Genomic DNA, 19486 nt, shown 5'->3' on the forward strand with positions numbered 1-19486 from the left:
TGACACCTATTTTCTTCTTGCATAGGTGGAAAATCAGAAGAGGCTAAATCTGATCACAACCATGATGTTATAAACCAGAACCATATTTTGTCCTATATCACCAATCTTTGATGATCAATGGATTACAGGAGTTATTTTGTGATGAAATGTTGTGATTTACCTTTTTGGTGTACCCACTTTCCCTCAACCTGCCTCATCTACTTCTACTTCAGTTAGTGATTTCCTACATTTCCCAGAATGCCTTTCAACAACTCAGAACAGGCGTGAACTTGTTGCATTCAGCTGTCAGTTATACATGCAGGTGTAGAGAGCAGTAGTGATAGTAGTAAGAGCAAGTGAGTGATAGTTATTCCAGTCCATTTCTAGTGAAAACGTGAGTCGTGCCCCTCAGTCAAACTGCAACATGTCTTGTGGCTGCATCTATTGTCGGTGGAGAAATTGGTATTTCTGCCTCTTCTACGATGGATTTCTCTGTTTGATTGTTGGACGTTTGTGCAAAATGGTCTAGTATAGAAAGAAGACCTTGCTCTTTGAATCTGACATTGGGACATAACACCAAAACCTGACGCCCATTGATCTTTTTGATAGTTGAAAATGTTTCAGCACTTAAACTCCAGTGTAGCTGGGCTGGAAATGTCTCGAGGTGATGTCACATCGTCTACGTTTGGCCAGTTATCTGCAGGAATAAGAAAAATCCACCATGCAAGATACCAGTAGCTGTTTAAGTGCGCAAGTGCTTTAGAGTCGAATTTTCGGTAAAGCTGGTATACTATTCACTGTCAGTGGAGAAATTGTAGGTTGTACATCTTCTTGCCATCACAGATTTTGATCTCAGTTGTTTGAATTCAAACTTTGGCAGAGACATGTACATGCTAACAAGTGATTAAATTATCCCAGGACCAAAGTGTAACATTTAAATTCTTCAGCTGAGTGGTATTCATCTTTGATGCAAACTTGCATGCATCAGTGACATGAAAATGATGCTGTGCCCACATATTTCATGTACACATATGATTTGTTATTCTAATTCAGAGAGTGAGTTGACGTAAATGGCATTTCAGCTGCGCCTCAATACGGTGCCGTGGTGGATTGTGGTAGAAGCATCGTGAACCCCTTGTACCCCTGCTAGCCTGGAATCAAATTTCACCACATCTTTGTCTCCTGTGTTTCTTTCATCATTCCTGCTGTCTTAATAAAAAAGGAAGGAATGTGGACGATCCGGTGCTCACGTTCCTCTAAAAGGGAAAAAAAGGAGATACTTAAATCCTGCTCATATAAATAATTTCCACCTCACAATGTGGAGGCTTTGAGTTTTGTGCAAGAACTTTGCACATATAAGTGGATCTAGATTCTGCCACTAACCTCTCTCTGCCCCCCTCTCTTGCCCCACCCCCCCCCCCCCCCACCCACCCCCACCCCTCAAATTGTAGGCTAGCAGGCCGTGTCAGACCACTTGTGAGAGTTTGCCTGTGACGTGAGCCAGCGTAGCTTTATTAGCTTTGTGGTCATAGCTGGGCTAACACTTGTTGTCATCACTCTGGGGTGTTTCCTCCAGCTGAAGCTCATAAAACACATTGCTTTGTGACTGTCCCTTGATGTGGTCCTCATTTTACAGTTACTACACCCACAAATGGGCTGTGACCGGAGAACGAGACGCAGTGTGTTACGTACGCAGCTCCGTAGTGTTAGCAGCAGCCCTGTAGTGTTAGCAGCGACACTTAGCTCGGCGGTTACTGGGATGCACACCAGCACAATCTCCTGGCAAACTGACTCAGCATAAAGAGGCATTTTTTTTTAAACATTGTGTGAACATCATAGGAACTCTGTTCCAGCTACCTTATTAAATGTTAAAGGGACATTTCTATGAGAAGCCAGCTGTCAGCCTTCTCTTTAACTATGCGCACTGTATTTATGAGCTCTTGTGGTTCAAATAAACACATTTTTCTCCCCAAAATTTAACTAAAGCATTTTTTTTGTAGAGGTCAGGGAAAATCTTTTCTTTTCAGCATCTAATATGAATCTAGTATCAAGTGTATTAAGTGTCAAAGGTCCTTCACGCTTTATCAGTTTGCCTTTTAAGAATTTCTAGACGTTTTGCGTCATTATGTGCTGCCCTTGATCAAATTTGATGTCAGACATGGCCCTGCTGATGCATTATCTCAAATATGACTTGAAGGTGTCGGCTTATCATAGATATTCTTCAAGGTGTAGCATGTGCTGTGTGTCCCGCAGTCAAGGGCTTCGATGCCGGAGAGGCAGCTTTCAAATGTTGCTGTGTTACGTCAGTGTGGCCATGAATCAACCATCTGAGAAACAGCTGTAGATAACATATAGATAATTAACCTTTCAATTTGTCCTCTTACACACACTCGCTCTCTGCGTCTTGCTCAAGTTTAGCCTCACTCTGTTCCCTCCCCGGTCTTCCCCTCCCCCCCACTCCCTCTCTCCCAGAAGACACTATGAAAACAAGGGTCAGTTTTCAAGCTCGTCTTGGTTGGATTTAATGGAATATCTTGAACATGGAGATGGGGGAGAAGGAGGAAAGGTCTTGCAAAACACCATGGCAGACTGCTGGAATGTGCGTGTGTGTGCATGTGTATGTGCACTCATGTGTGTATGTGTGTGTGTGTGTGTGCATGAGTGATTTTATGCTCATGTGAAAATGTGTGTGTGCTTCCCCACGTGAGACTGTCCGGCCGCCTCTTGCCCGCATGTTTGTTGCGTTTGTGAATTTATGTTGATGTTGCAATGTTCACATTTTGCACATGACACGCGTGCCCTCTTAGAGCCATGTGGAGAGAGAAAAGTCTGGCCGTAAAGAATTAATGAAGGAACAACAGGAGAAGAGAAGTATGTGTGTGTGTGTGTGTGTGTGTGTGTATGTGGGGGGAGGGGAGGGAGAAGCAGAAGGAAGTTGGAGAGAGGAGGAGGAGGAGGAAAAGGGAAGGGGCATGAGAAAGAGGTGAGGATTAGAAGAGTGCAGTGTTGCCTGATATTCACGTGTTGTTTCTCTCTCTCTCTCGCGCTCTCTCTCGCGCTCTCTCTCTCTCTCTCTCTCTCTCTCTCTCTCTCTCTCTCTCTCTCTCTCTCTCTCTCTCTCTCTCTCTCTCTCTCTCTCTCTCTCTCTCTCTCTCTCTCTCTCTCTCTCTCTCTCTCTCTCCCTCTCTCTCAGCTGATGTGTGTCTTTCAGTGTGAGTATACAGACGGATTACCTTATGCAAACACTGGGCCATTGCTTTGAATAGGCAACACAGATACTAGCAGCTAATGTTTTCCTTATCAGGGGCTACTCCAGCCAATCACACTGTATGGGAGAAGGACTGGGAAAGCAACAGGCCGCTCATTTATCATGGCCGAGCTCCATTGTGCCTATGTGCGTGTGCATGCTCATATTACAATGGGCCTAAACTGTGTGTGACCCTCTCTCATTTCCTACCATTTAAGTTCTGTTTCTCTGTGCCGGGACGGCGCTGCAGCGGTTCGGACCTCCAGGTTTTGCGCCTGCTGCAGGGTGTGGATCAGATCCCACGAGGCATGGAGCTGGTACCATATTTCCAGGGTGCGATTATCTTAGGCAAAAATATCTAGGTAAACAGTGTTATCGCAGTATTTTGAAAACTAGCTGAAATATTGCCATTAGTGCTAAAATACAGTGCGTGTTTGGCATTGCAACACGTTATTATACATTGAACTTTTAGTTTTATAACCCTATTTTAAATATTTACACATTTGTGCATTGAACACAATCCCTCCTACTTCGCTCTTATTTTTATGTCTTTTCTCTCTTACATGATCAATCTATGCTCAGAGGAATATTATAAGGGCACTTTGACCCTGACTCCATTATTACTGGTTGCTTGTTACGTTGGTGATGTAGGAATTGAAGCTTATTCCACGGCTGCAGTCGTCGTAAGTCACTCTGGATAAGAGTGTAGGCTAACTGCCTGAACTGTTTGGTGAAAATGTAAATACTGGCTGCTCTCTGCCATGGTTGGTCTGTCACTGCCACCCGCAAGCTGGATTTTCTGGCCTTGCGGCTGTTATTCTGGGTGTCGGCATGTGACACGTGTTCATCAGATGGGTGAGGGGCTTCTCCCATATGGCTGTGCAAAATAAAGCGGGTTGTGAAGACAGCAGTGCCGTACTGCGCCGTGTTCATGTTAACGTCTGAAAAAGCTGGCGATCACTGTGCTAATCACGGTAGTAGAAGTTGCCAGTGTTTTGCCATTTCCACAAGTGTTTTTACCACTGTCATTTCAGAATGTAATTTTATATGTTGAATATGGACACAAATAAACAACTTTTTGTATTATCAGAATACTTTCATTCTGATGAATAACTAGTTACTATAGAATGATATGTAAGGAAAAAAAACTTATGTTTATCAATTAATTATTTACAAAATACTATGCATATTATGAAAGTATGTGTCTTGTAAAATACCCCATAAAATAAAAATGCTTCAGATATCAAAAAAGCCTCTTTAAATTGCTAGTTATTGTTGTTTCTGCAAGTCTACATACAGTGAATATTTTGAGAAAATAGCTGTTACAGTTTTTTGTGCTTGGTGTTCTTGACGTAGCTGGTATAAAAACGTATAAATGAACTATTTTTTATTGATTTTGATGTTTATATTTTATGAAACTACAGTAGTAATATAATACTAATAATATATATAATATCACCATGTTCAGTTGTGTTGGCTCACTGTAATTCAAAATATAGAAAGGCCTTAATTGCTATATTATATTAAGACATTTAAGCGTATTGAAGTGAAAGTTGAATTCAGCTTGGTCACACAGACTTATATTCTGTTAGGTCTACTGTATTTTTTTCACTTTCATTTCGGATGTGAAATTTGCTGTAAACTCTTTTTGAACTGTCATTAAAAAGTCTCAAGTGTATCTTTCCGATACAGCGAGGTAGATACTGCCTCGGTCTACTGTGTGACCTCCAGTCTGGCTCCTTCTCTTCCTCGGGGATGAAAGGAGAGGAAGGGAGGATAGGCAGAGGAGCATATTTGGACGATGTCGGGCCGTGTTTGGCCCGCACACATCGGGAGCCTGTGAAAACACCAACTGATCACAGAGGAGACGACAGGGGAGAGAGATGGAGCGAGGGAGAGAATAGACCCATGGGTGTGCATTCATTAATGTACTCATAGCTCACTCCAGCTCTCTGCAGACAGACAGAAACACACATACACACACACACACACACAAAACAAAGGCCACATGCAAATAATCTCTGTGCTCTCTCTCTCTCACTCTTTCTCTTTCTCTCATCTCCCCATTTCTTAAGTAAGTCTAACCGGTCAGACTTGAAAATGGAGGAAACATGCCATTGGTATGCAAAATACACGTCAGACTAGAAATAGAAATTGCACAGTGAAATTGGTGTGTGTGTACTGTAAACAGTGCAGAAAAGTAGATGAAAGCTACTGGCGTGATTGCCCTTTTGAGTTTCAGAAATCTTGTTACATGGCAGTAAGGGAAGGGCGCTGAATCAACCCTCGTGTCACCTTTAAGAAACGACTGGCTGTTGACTCTTCTTTTGAGTTTCAGTTGCCCCAGCAGAGTCTTCTTCACCAGTTCCCTGTACGACTACAACTCTTGCGGGGCAACTTTTGAACAGCGTCACTGCTACACCATGACCAAAATCTGTTCTGGGATCAGGCGTGATGATCTCAGTGTTGGTTTTAGCTCAGCTGTGAATGAGCGAAACTGCTCTGAAGTCAGTGTTTATGGAGGGCCCCATTCTCTCAGAGGGGGGAACCAAAGTTAAATAAATACTTGCTCCATCCTGTCTGCATTAAGGGCCTGCACACATGGCTTTGACGTCAGAGTGACATTAAACAGGGTGGGGTGGCCCAGCCAGCTCTGACAGGCACACGCGCGTACACACACACACACACACGTACACACACACACATACACGTACACACACACACGTATATACACACAGGCTGCTCTATAGCTTGCCATTAAAATCCCTCTCACAGTCTTTCTTGTCTTGTCAATATCTCTGTGTATTTTACTGTGTATCGCTCTCTATCTTCCTCTCCCATTTTTCTCTCAACCCCCCCTTCTCTCTCTCTCTCTCTCTCTCTCTCTCTCTCTCTCTCTCTCTCTCTCTCTCTCTCTCTCTCTCTTCTTCCCATCTGGCCTGAGTTTAGGTGACATTTCTCACCCTCATGTCTTTGTACAGTATACAAGCCTTTTCACATCCAATCTTTATTGGCACTACACGCTCTCTTCATTTCCTCCTTATAATAATATCAGCCTCTGAAAGGAAAGAAGTTAATCTCTGACAATTTGTTATTTTTTGTTGAGTTGGTTTGACCGTGTTCATCTATCATTCCGTGTTTTTGGCTCAAGTGTGTCCGAGGTTTTCTCCTGTAAAATAACTCCAGTAGAGATGTAGAACTGGCTACCATCACACAGTGTGTAAGAAAGCCATCTCAACATTTCAATTCCTGCATTTGTCTTCGCTGTTCTTCCTCTCCACTTTTTCCTGTGTCAGAGAAAATACCTTTTTTGTGTGTGTGTGTGTGTGTGTGTGTGTGTGTAATCCCTGCAGCTCCAGAACAGGTCAGTCGACATGCCTGTCCCCACCTCTCGTAGGTCAGACTTTAACCTCATGAGCACAATGGCAACACAACTCTGTACTCACATCGCTCTTATTGGTAGTCGCGCTTCTAATTAAAAAGGTTTGACATAGTTGCACAATCCATTTCTGCAGTTTTAATCTGTGCACTACGATTACACAAGTTAATTTGTCCAGATGAATGAAGATGGCCTGCAGTGCTGATGTCAAGCTATAAGGAGGATAAAGTGTTAATCTTGCTTTGCTTTCATCAGTCTTTTTCCCCCCGCTGTAAACACAGACAGAGGCGCAAAGATGTGAAGTTGATTTAAGAGGCATGTTGCAGTAGAAGAGGGATGAGGATGTTTTTGCAGTGGTGAGAGCATGTGCGATGTATACGAGCTTCTGTGTGTGTGTGTATGCGTGTTGTGATGAAGGTGTTGCTCTGCAGGTGTTTGACCACGGTGACCCTTTGTATGTGTTTGCGTTGCTGTTGTCTCATGTCATCGCCGGGCCAGCTGGTGTGTTCGGAACTGCAGGACAGAGGATTTCCCCCTCTGTCGTTCCACTAGCCTCAGGCCCTCAAACCGCAATTAGCCTACATGGTTCATTCTCGCTTGGCTAGTGATTTTGAAACGCAGAACTGAAGTAATGAAAAACAGAGTGATGTGTGCCCAGAGATAGTCGAGGGTTTAAATCCACCGACTCTGAAACCAGATGTGTGCCTCCGCTGCCAGAGCTTTTTCTCCTGTACTCAGTCTACCTCTCTACTTTCCCACTGTCTAAATAAAGGATAAAATCACTAAAGGGGGTAGACTGACTATTTTTCTTTTAGAATTTGGTAAGATATAATGATAAATGATGATGATGTGAGGGGGTCGTTCACCCCTCACATCACCCTCGCATCAGGGTCATCTGCTCTGCCAGGGGCCAAGAGGGCCGCCTAGCATCACTCTGTGTGTGTGTGTGTGTGTGTGTGTGTGTGTGTGTGTGTGTGTGTGAGTGTGTGTGTGTGTGGCATGGAGATAACCCATGAAACGTTATGTTTGACCACAACGCAGCTTGAGGGAAGGAGCTCACTTCTGAGCGTGTGTGTGAGAAAGATGTGTGTGTGTGTGTGTGTGTGTGAAGCATGATCTTTGAAGCTGTCAACATTCTTCATCACATGCTCTGTCATGAACCATGGAGGCGACTGGTGAGATGAACCAGCTGTCCCTGCCTCTGGTCATGGCAAGGTCAACATGCACGCTCGCACGCACATCCACACACACACACACACACACACACACAAGATGTCTTGTTTTTATGTTGAAATTGCCACCGGATGGACATGGTTCAAGACTCCAAGTGCAATGTTGAAACAATGACTTGATTGATGAGCTAATTTCAATCGTGTGTCTCCCTCTCTGTCTCCCTCTGTGTCTCTCTCTCTCTCTCTCTCTCTCTCTCTCTCTCTCTCTCTGTCTCTCTCAGGTGGAGGAGGGAAGAGGAACGGTCGCAGTAAGAAATGGAAGGAGATGCTAAAACTGCCCCACATCAGCCTGTGTGAGGAGCTACGTCGCACTATTGGTATGAAGAAGGGAGAGATGGAGTGTGTGTGTGTGTGTGTGAGGCAGAAAGATAACGTGCCATGCTGCGACGTTGGGGTGGGTCTGACTGAGGGAGGAAGTTCAGATTGGACTTCCTTCCTGTTTCTACCCGTCTCCACCCACAGCTACAGGGAGGGGACAGGAAACAGTGTGTGTATGTGTGTGTCTGACTCAGGGAATCCGTTTGCACACCCGTTTCTTCGTCTATTGTGTGTATGTGTGTGTGTGTGTGTGTGTGTGGCCTACACACCCTAGTTTCTCTCTATATTGTGTGGGTGTGGGTGTCTGTAAGTTTGACTGACTGTCCGTCTTCCCTCATATCACTTTGCTTACACACCAAAACCAAACAGTCTTCACTTCTCCCTCCTGTCTCTCATGCATCCTGTCTATACATCCAGGCTTGGTTGGAGAGCAGGGGAGTTTTCTCTCTGTGTGGCCCAGACAAGTGCTCCACTGCTGGGCTGCATTATCTCCCCCCCCCCCCCCCCCCCCCCCGGTTCTCTGAATGCCACAGACCTATGGAGGCCTTACATCAGCAGTCTGCGTGTGTGTGTGTGTGTGTGTAGGTGCGTGTGTGTGTGTAATAGTGCGTCACAGCTATCTCTGCCAGAGATTGCAGTGCTAGCCTCCCCCACATACTCTCCCTCAACCTCCCTCCCTCTTTCTATCTCAGTGCCTCTCCCTCCCTCTCTCTCCCTCTATCTGTATCTCTCTCGCCCTCCCTGCCTCCCTCTTTCCACCACTCCACCACTTCAGAGATACACAAGAGTGGCAGAACAAGAGAATTATGGAAATAGGGAGTGAAAAGCAGAAACAAAGAGAGAAGCGTTGACGATGGGGAGAAAGAGACTTAAGGATAGCAGAAGGAGAAAGAGGGAGGGAGAGAGAGAGAGAGAGAGAGAGAGAGAGAGAGAGGGCCAGCCAGTAGGAGGGAGACAGAGTGACAGAGATGTAGATGCCAGTACCGACTCTCAGATCACGTTTCTTGCTTGTTTTGTTCTCATATTCACAAATAACTATCATAACCCCAAATGTATCTGATGACAGTGGTACTAGATTACCAGGTAAAAAAAGCCATATAAATGTCACCTAAGGTGCAAAGGATCACACTTATGTCTGACTCTTTCATATTTATAGCCATTTAGATTTTAACTTTGCAGAGGATGCTAAAAATGGGTTATATGTGCATGTGTGTGTGCGTATGTGTGTGTTTGTGCGTACAACAGCTGTTGAGGGTTATATACGTCACTATTACACAGATGCTATTGCGTAATTTCCCTATCACACCGCGCACAGGATCCAAATAATCCCCTTTGCGTACTTACACACAGAGATATGCAGGCGTGTGCACATACACACACACGCGCATGCGTATACACACCAAAGGCACGCATAGGCAGGTTAAAACGATACAGTAGGGGGACTGGGAGCAGTGTCTTTGTTGTGTCTTGATAATGTCAGGCATTTGACCTTAGCCTTGACAAGTCCAGTACTTCTAGGAAGCCCAGATTACATTATGGGGGCTGCAGCCACTCTGTCTGCTAGCCTTAGACTAATATCTCTCTCTCACTCACCCTCTCCCCCTCTCTCTCTCTCTTACTTTCTCTCTCTCCCTCTCTCTCTCTCGTTCATACTCTCTCTTGCTTGCTCTCGCACCATCTTTCTCTGCCTTTCTGTCTTTGTCTCTCTTGCTTTCTATGTATTTGTCTCTTTCTTTCTCCTATCTTTCTCTTTTGCCCCTTCTCTTTCTCTCTCTCTTTCTCTCTTTCTCTCTCTCTCTCTCTCTCTTTCTTCTGGTATCCATCTAATACATACATGTGCACCTATGAACTCTTGCAGTTCACTGTGCACTGCAGACATGATAGCTTGTTCAACATGCTCCTGAAACCAGAGGTATTTGGATGGAGACTAAGAGCTCTTGTTGCATAGCAGCAGAGAGCGTTGGCCAATACTCATGTCTCTACCTCAAAGGCACACATGCGTACATGCACACACACACACACACACACACACACACACACACACACACACACACACACACCTTACACTCAGGCACCTATTGCACACACTCACCTTTGTGCACATTTAGCAGGTCGCTCACTGTCTTACTAACTCACTCAGTCTTGGCCTAAATTGCAGTTTTAATTAAGTTGTAATTGCAGTACAGTTCACTTGCACAGATTATTACCTTTTCTAGACAAGACTAATTCAAGCTTTTGCCTTAGACCTCTTTCTTTTCTTCTTCACTCTCGCTCTCTATCTTCCTCTCCCATTTTTCTCTCAACCCCCCCTTCTCTCTCTCTCTAACTCTTTCTCTATCTCTCTATCTCTCTCCCTCTCTCTCTAACTCTCTCTCTCTCTCTCTCTCTCTCTCTCTCTCTCTCTCTCTTTCTTTAAGAGTTGTTTTTCTTCAGGACTGGGGAGAGGGTTCTCTTACGCAAAGAGGAAATTTTTCATTGGTGGAATGCTGGCCTCCGCACTCATATTCAAATGATTTAGAGCCTGGATTGAACTTGGACACACACACACACACACACACTCCCATATGTGCTCATACACACTTGAATACGCATTCGCACACACACTCCCCCAGAGCCAGGCCCAAGAAACTGTGGTTTCTTTCCAGATCTTTGCTCACCTGCTAGATGTAAGATTCTGTTTAAATAAAAAAGTTTTCACTGCACTGAACATGAAAACACCAGTTTCTAGACTGTTCATTAAGCCTCAGAATGGGTCTGATAAATGTAAAGGTTAAGAAAAGGCATGCAAGTGATTCAGCGTTATTTGTATGTCTACATTTGGACTTGATGTTTGCACAGATAAACATGGACCCAAACAGTGTTGTATATCCAACCCACTAAGGCTGCAAAAACTGGAAACGTCTCAAAGCTTTCTGCAATATTCAGTCATCATCGGATTCCTCTGTTTCATTAAAGTCACACTTGAGATGTGTGCATTCATCCTCAGCTGGCACAAACATTATTAGGTTGACGTGAGCTACTGCTCTTAAAAGAATATACCAAGTTTTTTGGGATTGAAAGGAGCGAGTGATCTACCAGGAACACATGGATGATTTTGGTGTCTATGTTCCTAATGGGTAAGTTGACCTTAAAAATGTGGTGTATTCCCTTAACAGTATTGCACAACAGGTTATAACAGATTTGTCATTTTATTGCGCAAATTGGAGTGTGTCAATCAAAGAGTGTCCAGTTGATGCTCTGATTCAGCAGGGTGGGATCTGACCTTTAACCCGTGCAGGGATGGCAGGACACACTGGTGGTTAGAGGCACCATCATGCAACAGTAAGATCCTGACAATATACTTGTTCTTGAGCAAGACACTGAAAATAAAAAATCTGTTGCCGCTGTCAGTTTCGGTTGCTTAAGAGGAGGCACTAGCTAACTATTCAAACTAAGAGTGCGGTCACACCTACAGTCTGTTCAAACCAGAGTTTAAAAGTTTACTTTGTTGCATTTTTGTATTCAGTTTGATATTTTTTTTACACTGCTCAATTACAAGCAAACCAGGGCTTTTAAACAAAAGTCACATGGACTCACAAGTAGCTTGTTTATTGTTTTGGTAACCTGTCATCCCACGAGATTAGAGATTTTGAGGGAAGTCAAAACAAATCTCAATTTAATCCCTGTAATTAAAGATAAGTATTATGGACTTGCCTGTGTTCTTTGCTGTAACTTTCCTTTTCTGTTGTTCATACAAGTTAAGAACACATGCAGAAATAGCTGAATGAGCATCAGTTGAGACTTCGGTTTGCCCTCGGTTCATTTTGTTATGCTCGGTTTTCCAAGCAGCAGTGACCTCTGGCTATCAGATGTCAACATCCGACTCCTTATACCCATACAACCTTGCGTTTTGGGGTCATTTCCTGTAGTTTCTACGATTGCAGTCTCACTCCTAATGAACCACACGGCAGTTGGCTTGGAAGGGGACCAAGACTCTCATTTTCAGGCGTCTCAGTGCCGTTATTTGGTGCCTCCCAAATTCAAATGGCATTGTTTTCCCCATGCCAAACCAAACTAAAGGAGTAAACACTCCGCTCAAAACATGCTTGGTGTGAACATGCCCTAATATTGCTTTTACCAATTATGAGGGAGAGGGGCTTTCCTACCTGTGCACAGCTGAACATGGCCGATATGGAAACACCAAAGCAGGATTCAAAAATCTTAGATAGATCAAAGATAAAAGGGCTCTGTCTCAAGGCAACATAATACTGTTTAAGATCTCAGTGAGATTTACTGAAAGAGCTGTTGTTCTTCAGATTTAAAAAAAACAGTGGTCACACGGAGGAAAAGGAGGCCATGGAATATCAATTCTCTCATCTCTTCTCCACTGTACTGCACTCTACTCTGTTTGCTCACCATAGTGGTAACTTGGGTTTTGTGGTCGTTGGAGGGGTGAGTTTGAGTGTGAAATGTGGTACAGTGAGCTGGAAGTGCAGAGGGAATGCTGTGTGTAAAAGGATGCAGCTGCAAAGGCTGTTGTGAAGATTTGATTTGCTGTTGGAGGTTGTCTTGTCGCTGTCACCACTCACAATCTTTCATCCCATGCATCCCTCCTCCTCCTCCTCCTCCTCCTCCTCCTTCCCTCATGCACAAGTGTGCATGTGCCATGTGCATATGAATGTTGTGTGGCCTATTTTTGTTTGCATGTTTATCTTGTGTGTGTGTGTGAGGGTGTAAGTGCGTGTGTCCTTGCTGTCGACCAGTGATGGAACACGTCCTGGGTCTTCTTCCTCATTTGGTACCAGAGGAAATATGACTCAAATGGACACCATTAGTCCTAATAGGCCAGGGCCAGCTGCCAGGGACACACACACACACACACACACACGCACACACACGCACACACACAGAACACACACATACAGAACACATTAACACACATTCAGAAAACATACCCACAGACATGTACAGTGTGTGTTTGTTTTTGTTTTCTTCAGCATATTCTCAGATAAACAAATGTACATGTGCTTTAATGTAATTTTGATATTTACAACTGTTATGTTCTTTTGTCCTTCTCTCTGTCTCTCGCCACAACCCCCCCTCCTCTCTCTCTCTCTCTCTCTCTCTCTCTCTCTCTCTCTCTCTCTCTCTCTCTCTCTCTCTCTCTCTCTCTCTCTCTCTCTCTCTCTCTCTCTCTCTGTCTCTCTCTCCCCCCCCTCTCTCCCTCCCTCTCTCCCTCTCCCCCTCTCAGAGAGGGACTACACCAGTCTATGTGAGAGGCAGCCCATTGGTCGGCTGTTATTCCGTCAGTACTGTGACACCAGGCCAGAGCTGAAGCGCTGCATCGAGTTTATGGATGCTGTGGTAAGATTAAGAATGAGCCTATTACCATAGTGAGCATTGCTCTGCTGCCTGATTTTCTTATATACCTTTCTCTCTTTCACGTCTAACACATAGACACATCCTCTTTTTTTTACCTCACTGTCTGTGTTTTTCTGTCTTAATCTCTTACTTTCTCCATCTCTCTCTCGCTCGTTCTCTCTCTCTCTCTCTCTCTCTCTCTCTCTCTCTCTCTGTCTCTCTGTCTCTCTCTCTCTCACTTTCACTCTCAGCCTGCTCCCACGGGACAGGCCTGAGTCTGGGCCTGCAGCGGAGCAAGGAATGGGAGAGGAAAGGAAAGAGGGAGGAAAATGGTGTGTGTGGGGGGGGGGGATTTGGTCGTTTGCCTGGTCTTGGCAGTGGGGTGTGGGGTGGGGGGTGGGGGGGTGGGGTGGGTTAGTGTCAGAGTTGGGGGGGGTGGGTCATTAGGGACTTAGACGGGCTGTCGGAGAGAGAAGTGACCCCACCCCTCCCCTTCCTCCATGCACTCGCTCCATGAGGTCAAGCCCACGTCAGAGGCAGGTCCCCTGGGTGAGCCGGCGAACACAGGCCCAGGCTTGTGTCGAGGCCCCTGGAGGTATGCGAGAAAGGAAAACAGGGGGGAAATCATGCTTATTTAATAAGAACCTACATTAGTCTCTCTTGAGGTAGGCGGGCAGGCACGTACGTACGCGCACTGGGAGACACACACACACACACACACACTGACTCGTTCTCTCACACATCTCTCTCACACATAAATGCATGAAATGAGACAAACACAAAAAACTTTTAAGTGCTTGACGTGGGCCGTTGGTCCCGCGGAGGTCTTGCCTCATGCCTTGGCCGCGATGCGTGGTAGCACAGCTCCGTCCCATTCCTCTCCGCCAGGGCTTTTTTCTAATGAAACACGCACCCCGACGCAGCCAAACTCCAGACATTCTCCCAACCCACAGCCATATTTGACCAAAAACACAATCTGTGATGGTGCGATGGGGTGAAATATGAGGAGTCATCCTGGCAGGTGACAGATGTAACGGGCGAAGCGTGAAGACAAACACGGTTGCCAGTTTGCTTCCTTGACTGAGATGGAGTTATTTTGTCGCCCGTAACGTTGCTGTCTGCAACTCGCATCCCATCTCTATTTTAATTTGTTTTTAATTATGACATGAGGACAAAGCTTAATTCTCACTCTCGCACTCATTCACAGTTACTCTCTCTCTCTTAACCTTCCTTCCTCCCTCTGCTGTCCATCTCTTCGACCTTATTTATGGAGAAGTGATAAGAATGTAGAAGATGATGCCGAATGAGCGTGACTCCCTGTGTGGGTGTGGTAGCTCACGGTTTACGAAGCCTCTCTTCTTCGTTGACAGGCCGTGTACCAGCTAGCTCCTGATGAGAAGAGGAGGGACTATGGACTGAATGTTTTAGACACATACTTCAATAACGGGGTAAAGCACCAAAACACACACACAAACACACACAGGGGTCGGGAGATATGGACAAAATTAACATCACGATAATCATAAGAATTCATTTTCATATAGATATAAAACAATATCTGCTAATATATCGTCGCTGTCGGGTGAAATCCTTGTAACTTACAGTTTTGGTGACTTTCATGTTTTAACTTCATGTTGAGTTAAAACATGAGTTACATGTTCCTCTATGGGTTGAGAAAATTCTACAACCCCTGGGTTTATGAAAACTTTTCAAAACCCATTAGATAAACTGAATTTTTTTTTTCTTAATTCTTGAAAAGTTGACATTTTGGAGGTTTTTCACCCGGCAACAATGTTTAATCAAACTGATGATCAAACTGTATCAAATAATATTCCCTAGTTTGTTTTGAGATTTAATCTTGTTAGAGATTTTAATTAGTATTGCATTTTAGTATTTGCTTTTCATTCATTTAGACGACAGAATTGTGTAATAACTCAATATCATTACTTCTATCATTATCACTATCATTACAATAGACGATAATATTGCAATATTCCTCAGCCCTGCTTGATATACTAGGTAAACTCCAATGTGAAAGCCCTACCTAAAATTTCTCTCTGTTACCTTAGCCTTGACAAGTCCAGTGCTTTAGGAAGTATTACATTATACAGTCTGCAGCCACTGCTGTCTGCAGGCGTTAGACTAACATCTCACTCTCTGTCCCTGTCTATCTGTTTCTGTCCCCCTCTGTCTACCTGTCTCTCTCTCTCTCTCTGTAACCCCCAAGTCGGCAGCCCATCTGCCAGACATACCTCAGGATGTGGTTGCTGGGTGTCGGGAGAGGCTGGAGCAGAGTCCTTGTAAGGAGCTCTTCAATGACTGCACCAAGTAGGTCTCCTATACCTCCTCCTCCTCACCTTCATCACCTGCACACGTCTGGCCTCCGCTTCACTGTGATCTGACCCACAAAACTCAGCACCTTGCACTGAGACCATTGATCAAACTCCTGTAGATCCAGTGTTTTTTTTTTGATGGAGTCTGGCCATCATAGTGCAGTGGGACCAGTGGAATCCTGTTTCTTCAGAGAGAGAGAGAGAGAGAGTGTGTGTGTGTGTGTGTGTGTGTGTGTGTTTGTAAACTGTGGACACGCTGGACAGAGTGCACCCTGTCACTAGTGATGATGAGGCAGCTGGCACCTGGAGTGCAGTATCACACACACATACACACACACACACACGCACACAAAGTGGAGACGAATGAAAAAGAGCAGTGGGCAGAGAGGGCATCCGGATGGCTGGCATGAAAACAACAGCCACCTCAGTGTTCCCCGTACACACTCTCTCTCTCTCTCTCTCTCTCCCTCTCTCTCACACACAAACACAGATTTACAAACATACACACACACATACACACACACACTCTTGCAGGTGTTTCTGCTTCCTGCTCTGAGAGCCAGGAGAAGCAAACAGACTGGGGATTATTACCCCGAATGTACTTCTTATTGCGCAGACACATACGCACACACACACACCCAACGCGCTCACGCCCCAATTTAATTTTGGATTAGCCCAATAATCTGACTCTGTCACAAAGTACGTTTCTGTTGACATTGTCCTTGGTACATGCAGTACAAGATAATACCAGACCTGCGTCACAACTATTCATAAATAATTATTAGCCGTTATTCTAAACCCCATTTATCTCCCAGATAAGGTTTACCACATCAGAACATTTTGGGCAGTGTCAAATAAATTGGCAATTACAGACAATTATATACTGAATTGTATTTAAAATACTTTCCTTGGGTTGCGTAAACTATCTGGCTGTCACTTGACACAAATAGTAAAAATTATTTGCAAATCATATTTATAAGCGTAGCTCAGCACCACTGAGTTCAATGCATTAGACGTACAATACAGTCCACCACTTATCAGTTCAACACGCTTCAGCAAAGCCAACCCACATTCCCTCAGTCCGGGCAAACGCTGAATTTTTGTGGAACTCCCAACTTTTAGCCACAGAGGCAGAGTGGGATTTGGGTTGGAAATGCTGCGACAAGCCTCTGATGTCCCTGAGCTTTCACTGGGGAATACCGGAATCTGCAAGTAGGAATTTAGGCGGAGAGGGAATGATGTTTGGGAAACACTCTGTTCTGCTCTCAGCCTGCGCTCTGGGAATGGCATTTAGATACATGTAGAAAACGGTTGAAGAGCTCTTAGAGTCCAGAGGAATATAATCCATATTGTTCAAAAGGCTTATTTTGGTTGAACATTGGTCATGACAGCTTTGAGTTGTTGAAATTTGTTGAGGGATTTGTTTTCCACACATGGATTAATCCTACTTATCTAGGGTTAGGGACTAGTCAACAATATTGACAAAAAATCGAATTTTCATTATTTTGATAGTGTATTGCAATTGAGTTTTTCTTGTCATAATTTTTTTTAAAACAGTTTAAAGAAAGGTGATTTCATATTGCGATTTCTTTTATTAATTGTTAAGCTCTAATGTAGACCAAATATTTTCAGTCAAAGTTTTGTGAAACTGTGTGCATGCATGCAGGCTGTGGTGTCCATATTATCAGTCTATTAATACTGACATTAGATTACACTCGTATCTTCATTATTTTTGTGCGTTGGTAACATTTGCTTAACTGTTGGGTGGATGCATGTGACAAAGTGAGCAGCGCAGAGTTTGACACATAGGGAGGTGTGTGTGTGTGTTTGTTTGTGAGCGAGCGAGTAAGGGAGCGCTTGGGCTGAGGGAGGATGAGCTGGACGAGGTGGTGGTTTCTGTTTGACTGAAGCTGGAAACGTCAGTGGTTGTGGTTAGGAGGAACACACACACACACACACACACACACACACACACCCTCGTGCCATGTCTCTTTGGCATCTCAAGTCACGCTCTGTTGGGTCCATTTCCTTCCCTTCTGCGTACATCTCTATTTTAACACCTCCATGTAGTCAAAAGGGCACAGAGGAGGGAGGGGAGGGCAGAGAAATGGTGTGAGAGAGAGAGAGAAAGACCGTGTTACGGTAACTCCTGTGTTCGGCACTTCATGATGTAGGAGGCTCGGCATCCATTCCATTCAGACTTCTCGACTCGGCTGAAACGGAGCGAGCGAGAACGAGATACGTAATGCACACAGGGAGGGAATGAGTGAGAGAGCTGCAGAGGGAACATAAAGGATTGCATAAAAGGAGAAAAGGGGGGAAAAGTGAGGAGAAATGGAAAGAAAGTGTTAAGGAGAGCGGGAGAGAGACGGGGAAACAGGGAAAGTGTACAGAGAACAACACAGACACGTGTTTATGTTACCCACAGCCGTGCAGCAGTTCAGATGTTTTTGAATGGAATTCCTGTTCAAATTTGGCCATCACTCCTTCCACTATCCTTGTTATTTATATTCCGTCGTGGAATTTTGATGATTTTTTATTCCGATATGGAATTCTGACCCAGCGCTTATTCCCTTTTTTAGAGGGAAAGCCTGTAGGAAAGCATGGTCCAGCACGTGGAAAAATGACTACTGGCAAGGACACACACACACACACACACACACACACACACACACACACACACACACACACACTCACTAGCAGAAATGTCTTAGCTCACTAATGGATTTTCTTCTGCTATGGTGGAACATACAGTTATGTCATACCAAGAGTAGTGTGTGGGTATGCAGTACATGTGTATCATGGTGTGTTTTGTGTATCTCCGGTCTCCACAAAGGTCTCTGTGCTGATTTTTCTCCCCTGTTCTTTTTCCTCTCCCTCTCCTCCCTTCCAACAAAAGCCATATTGTAGCTGTGTTTATTTCTACTCCCAGTGGTGTCTGTCTGAGGCTCAGCCCCAAGCCAGGCACGGCTAGGCTCCTGCCTTTCTGGAGCCCTTTTCACTAAGTGTCTGGGACCAGTTTTGTCTTCTAAGGCATAGAGAAGCCTATTGACCTGACCAGCGAGAAACTTGACGCATTGAGGCCATGGTTCAAGGACAAAACTGAGACGGAGCTCGGTAGGAAAAACCTAGGCTCTTCCTGAGACCGTAATGAAAACCACTGTGGGGCTTCAGAACAGAAGCATGAGTAGTAAAGATATGATTATACATTACGTCATTAAGTCAGACCAGCAGTTTGCACAAATCTCTCAATGAGTTTTACTTGAGCTTTGATGTACATGATTTTTGTGAAAACCACTCTGAGCTCAGGAACAGCCTCCTGTCCACTTCCTCCCTTTGCTGAGTGACAGATGCTGTGTCCCAGGAAGAGTCCAGGTCTCGTTGGGATGGGTAGTTGTCGGCTTATCTCATCTGCAGAGCATTTTGGACCCATTTTTATATTTTTCAGCTGCCATTTATACAGCAGAGGGTGCTGTCACTGTGGAAACTGTCTGCTGTGGTGCCTGTTGCCAAGAACAGCCACCCCAAGGCTCTCGGTGGCTACAGGCCGGTTTCCTTGATCTCTTTAGCGATGAAGTCATTTGAGAGACTGGTTAAGGAAAAGCTCCTTGCCAAACCAGAGCACCTCTTTAGCCCATTTCAGTTTGCCTACAGGGCC

At 44.7% G+C, this 19486-nt stretch overlaps 1 protein-coding gene across 2 annotated transcripts in view; it reads left to right on the forward strand.

Moving 5' to 3' along the window:
- grk4 (G protein-coupled receptor kinase 4) overlaps positions 1-19486 on the forward strand; it is a 43924-nt gene that overhangs the window by 3535 nt on the left and 20903 nt on the right. For both annotated transcript variants that reach the window (XM_071924829.2, XM_071924828.2), the window contains exons 2-5: positions 8059-8154; positions 13386-13498; positions 14866-14943; positions 15723-15823. In XM_071924829.2, coding sequence (XP_071780930.1) covers positions 8059-8154; positions 13386-13498; positions 14866-14943; positions 15723-15823 — 388 coding nt within the window. The remainder of the gene's footprint in view (positions 1-8058; positions 8155-13385; positions 13499-14865; positions 14944-15722; positions 15824-19486) is intronic.

This window comes from Centroberyx gerrardi, chromosome 3 (genome assembly GCF_048128805.1).
Source record: "Centroberyx gerrardi isolate f3 chromosome 3, fCenGer3.hap1.cur.20231027, whole genome shotgun sequence".
In the NCBI taxonomy this organism is placed as follows: Eukaryota; Metazoa; Chordata; class Actinopteri; order Beryciformes; family Berycidae; genus Centroberyx; species Centroberyx gerrardi.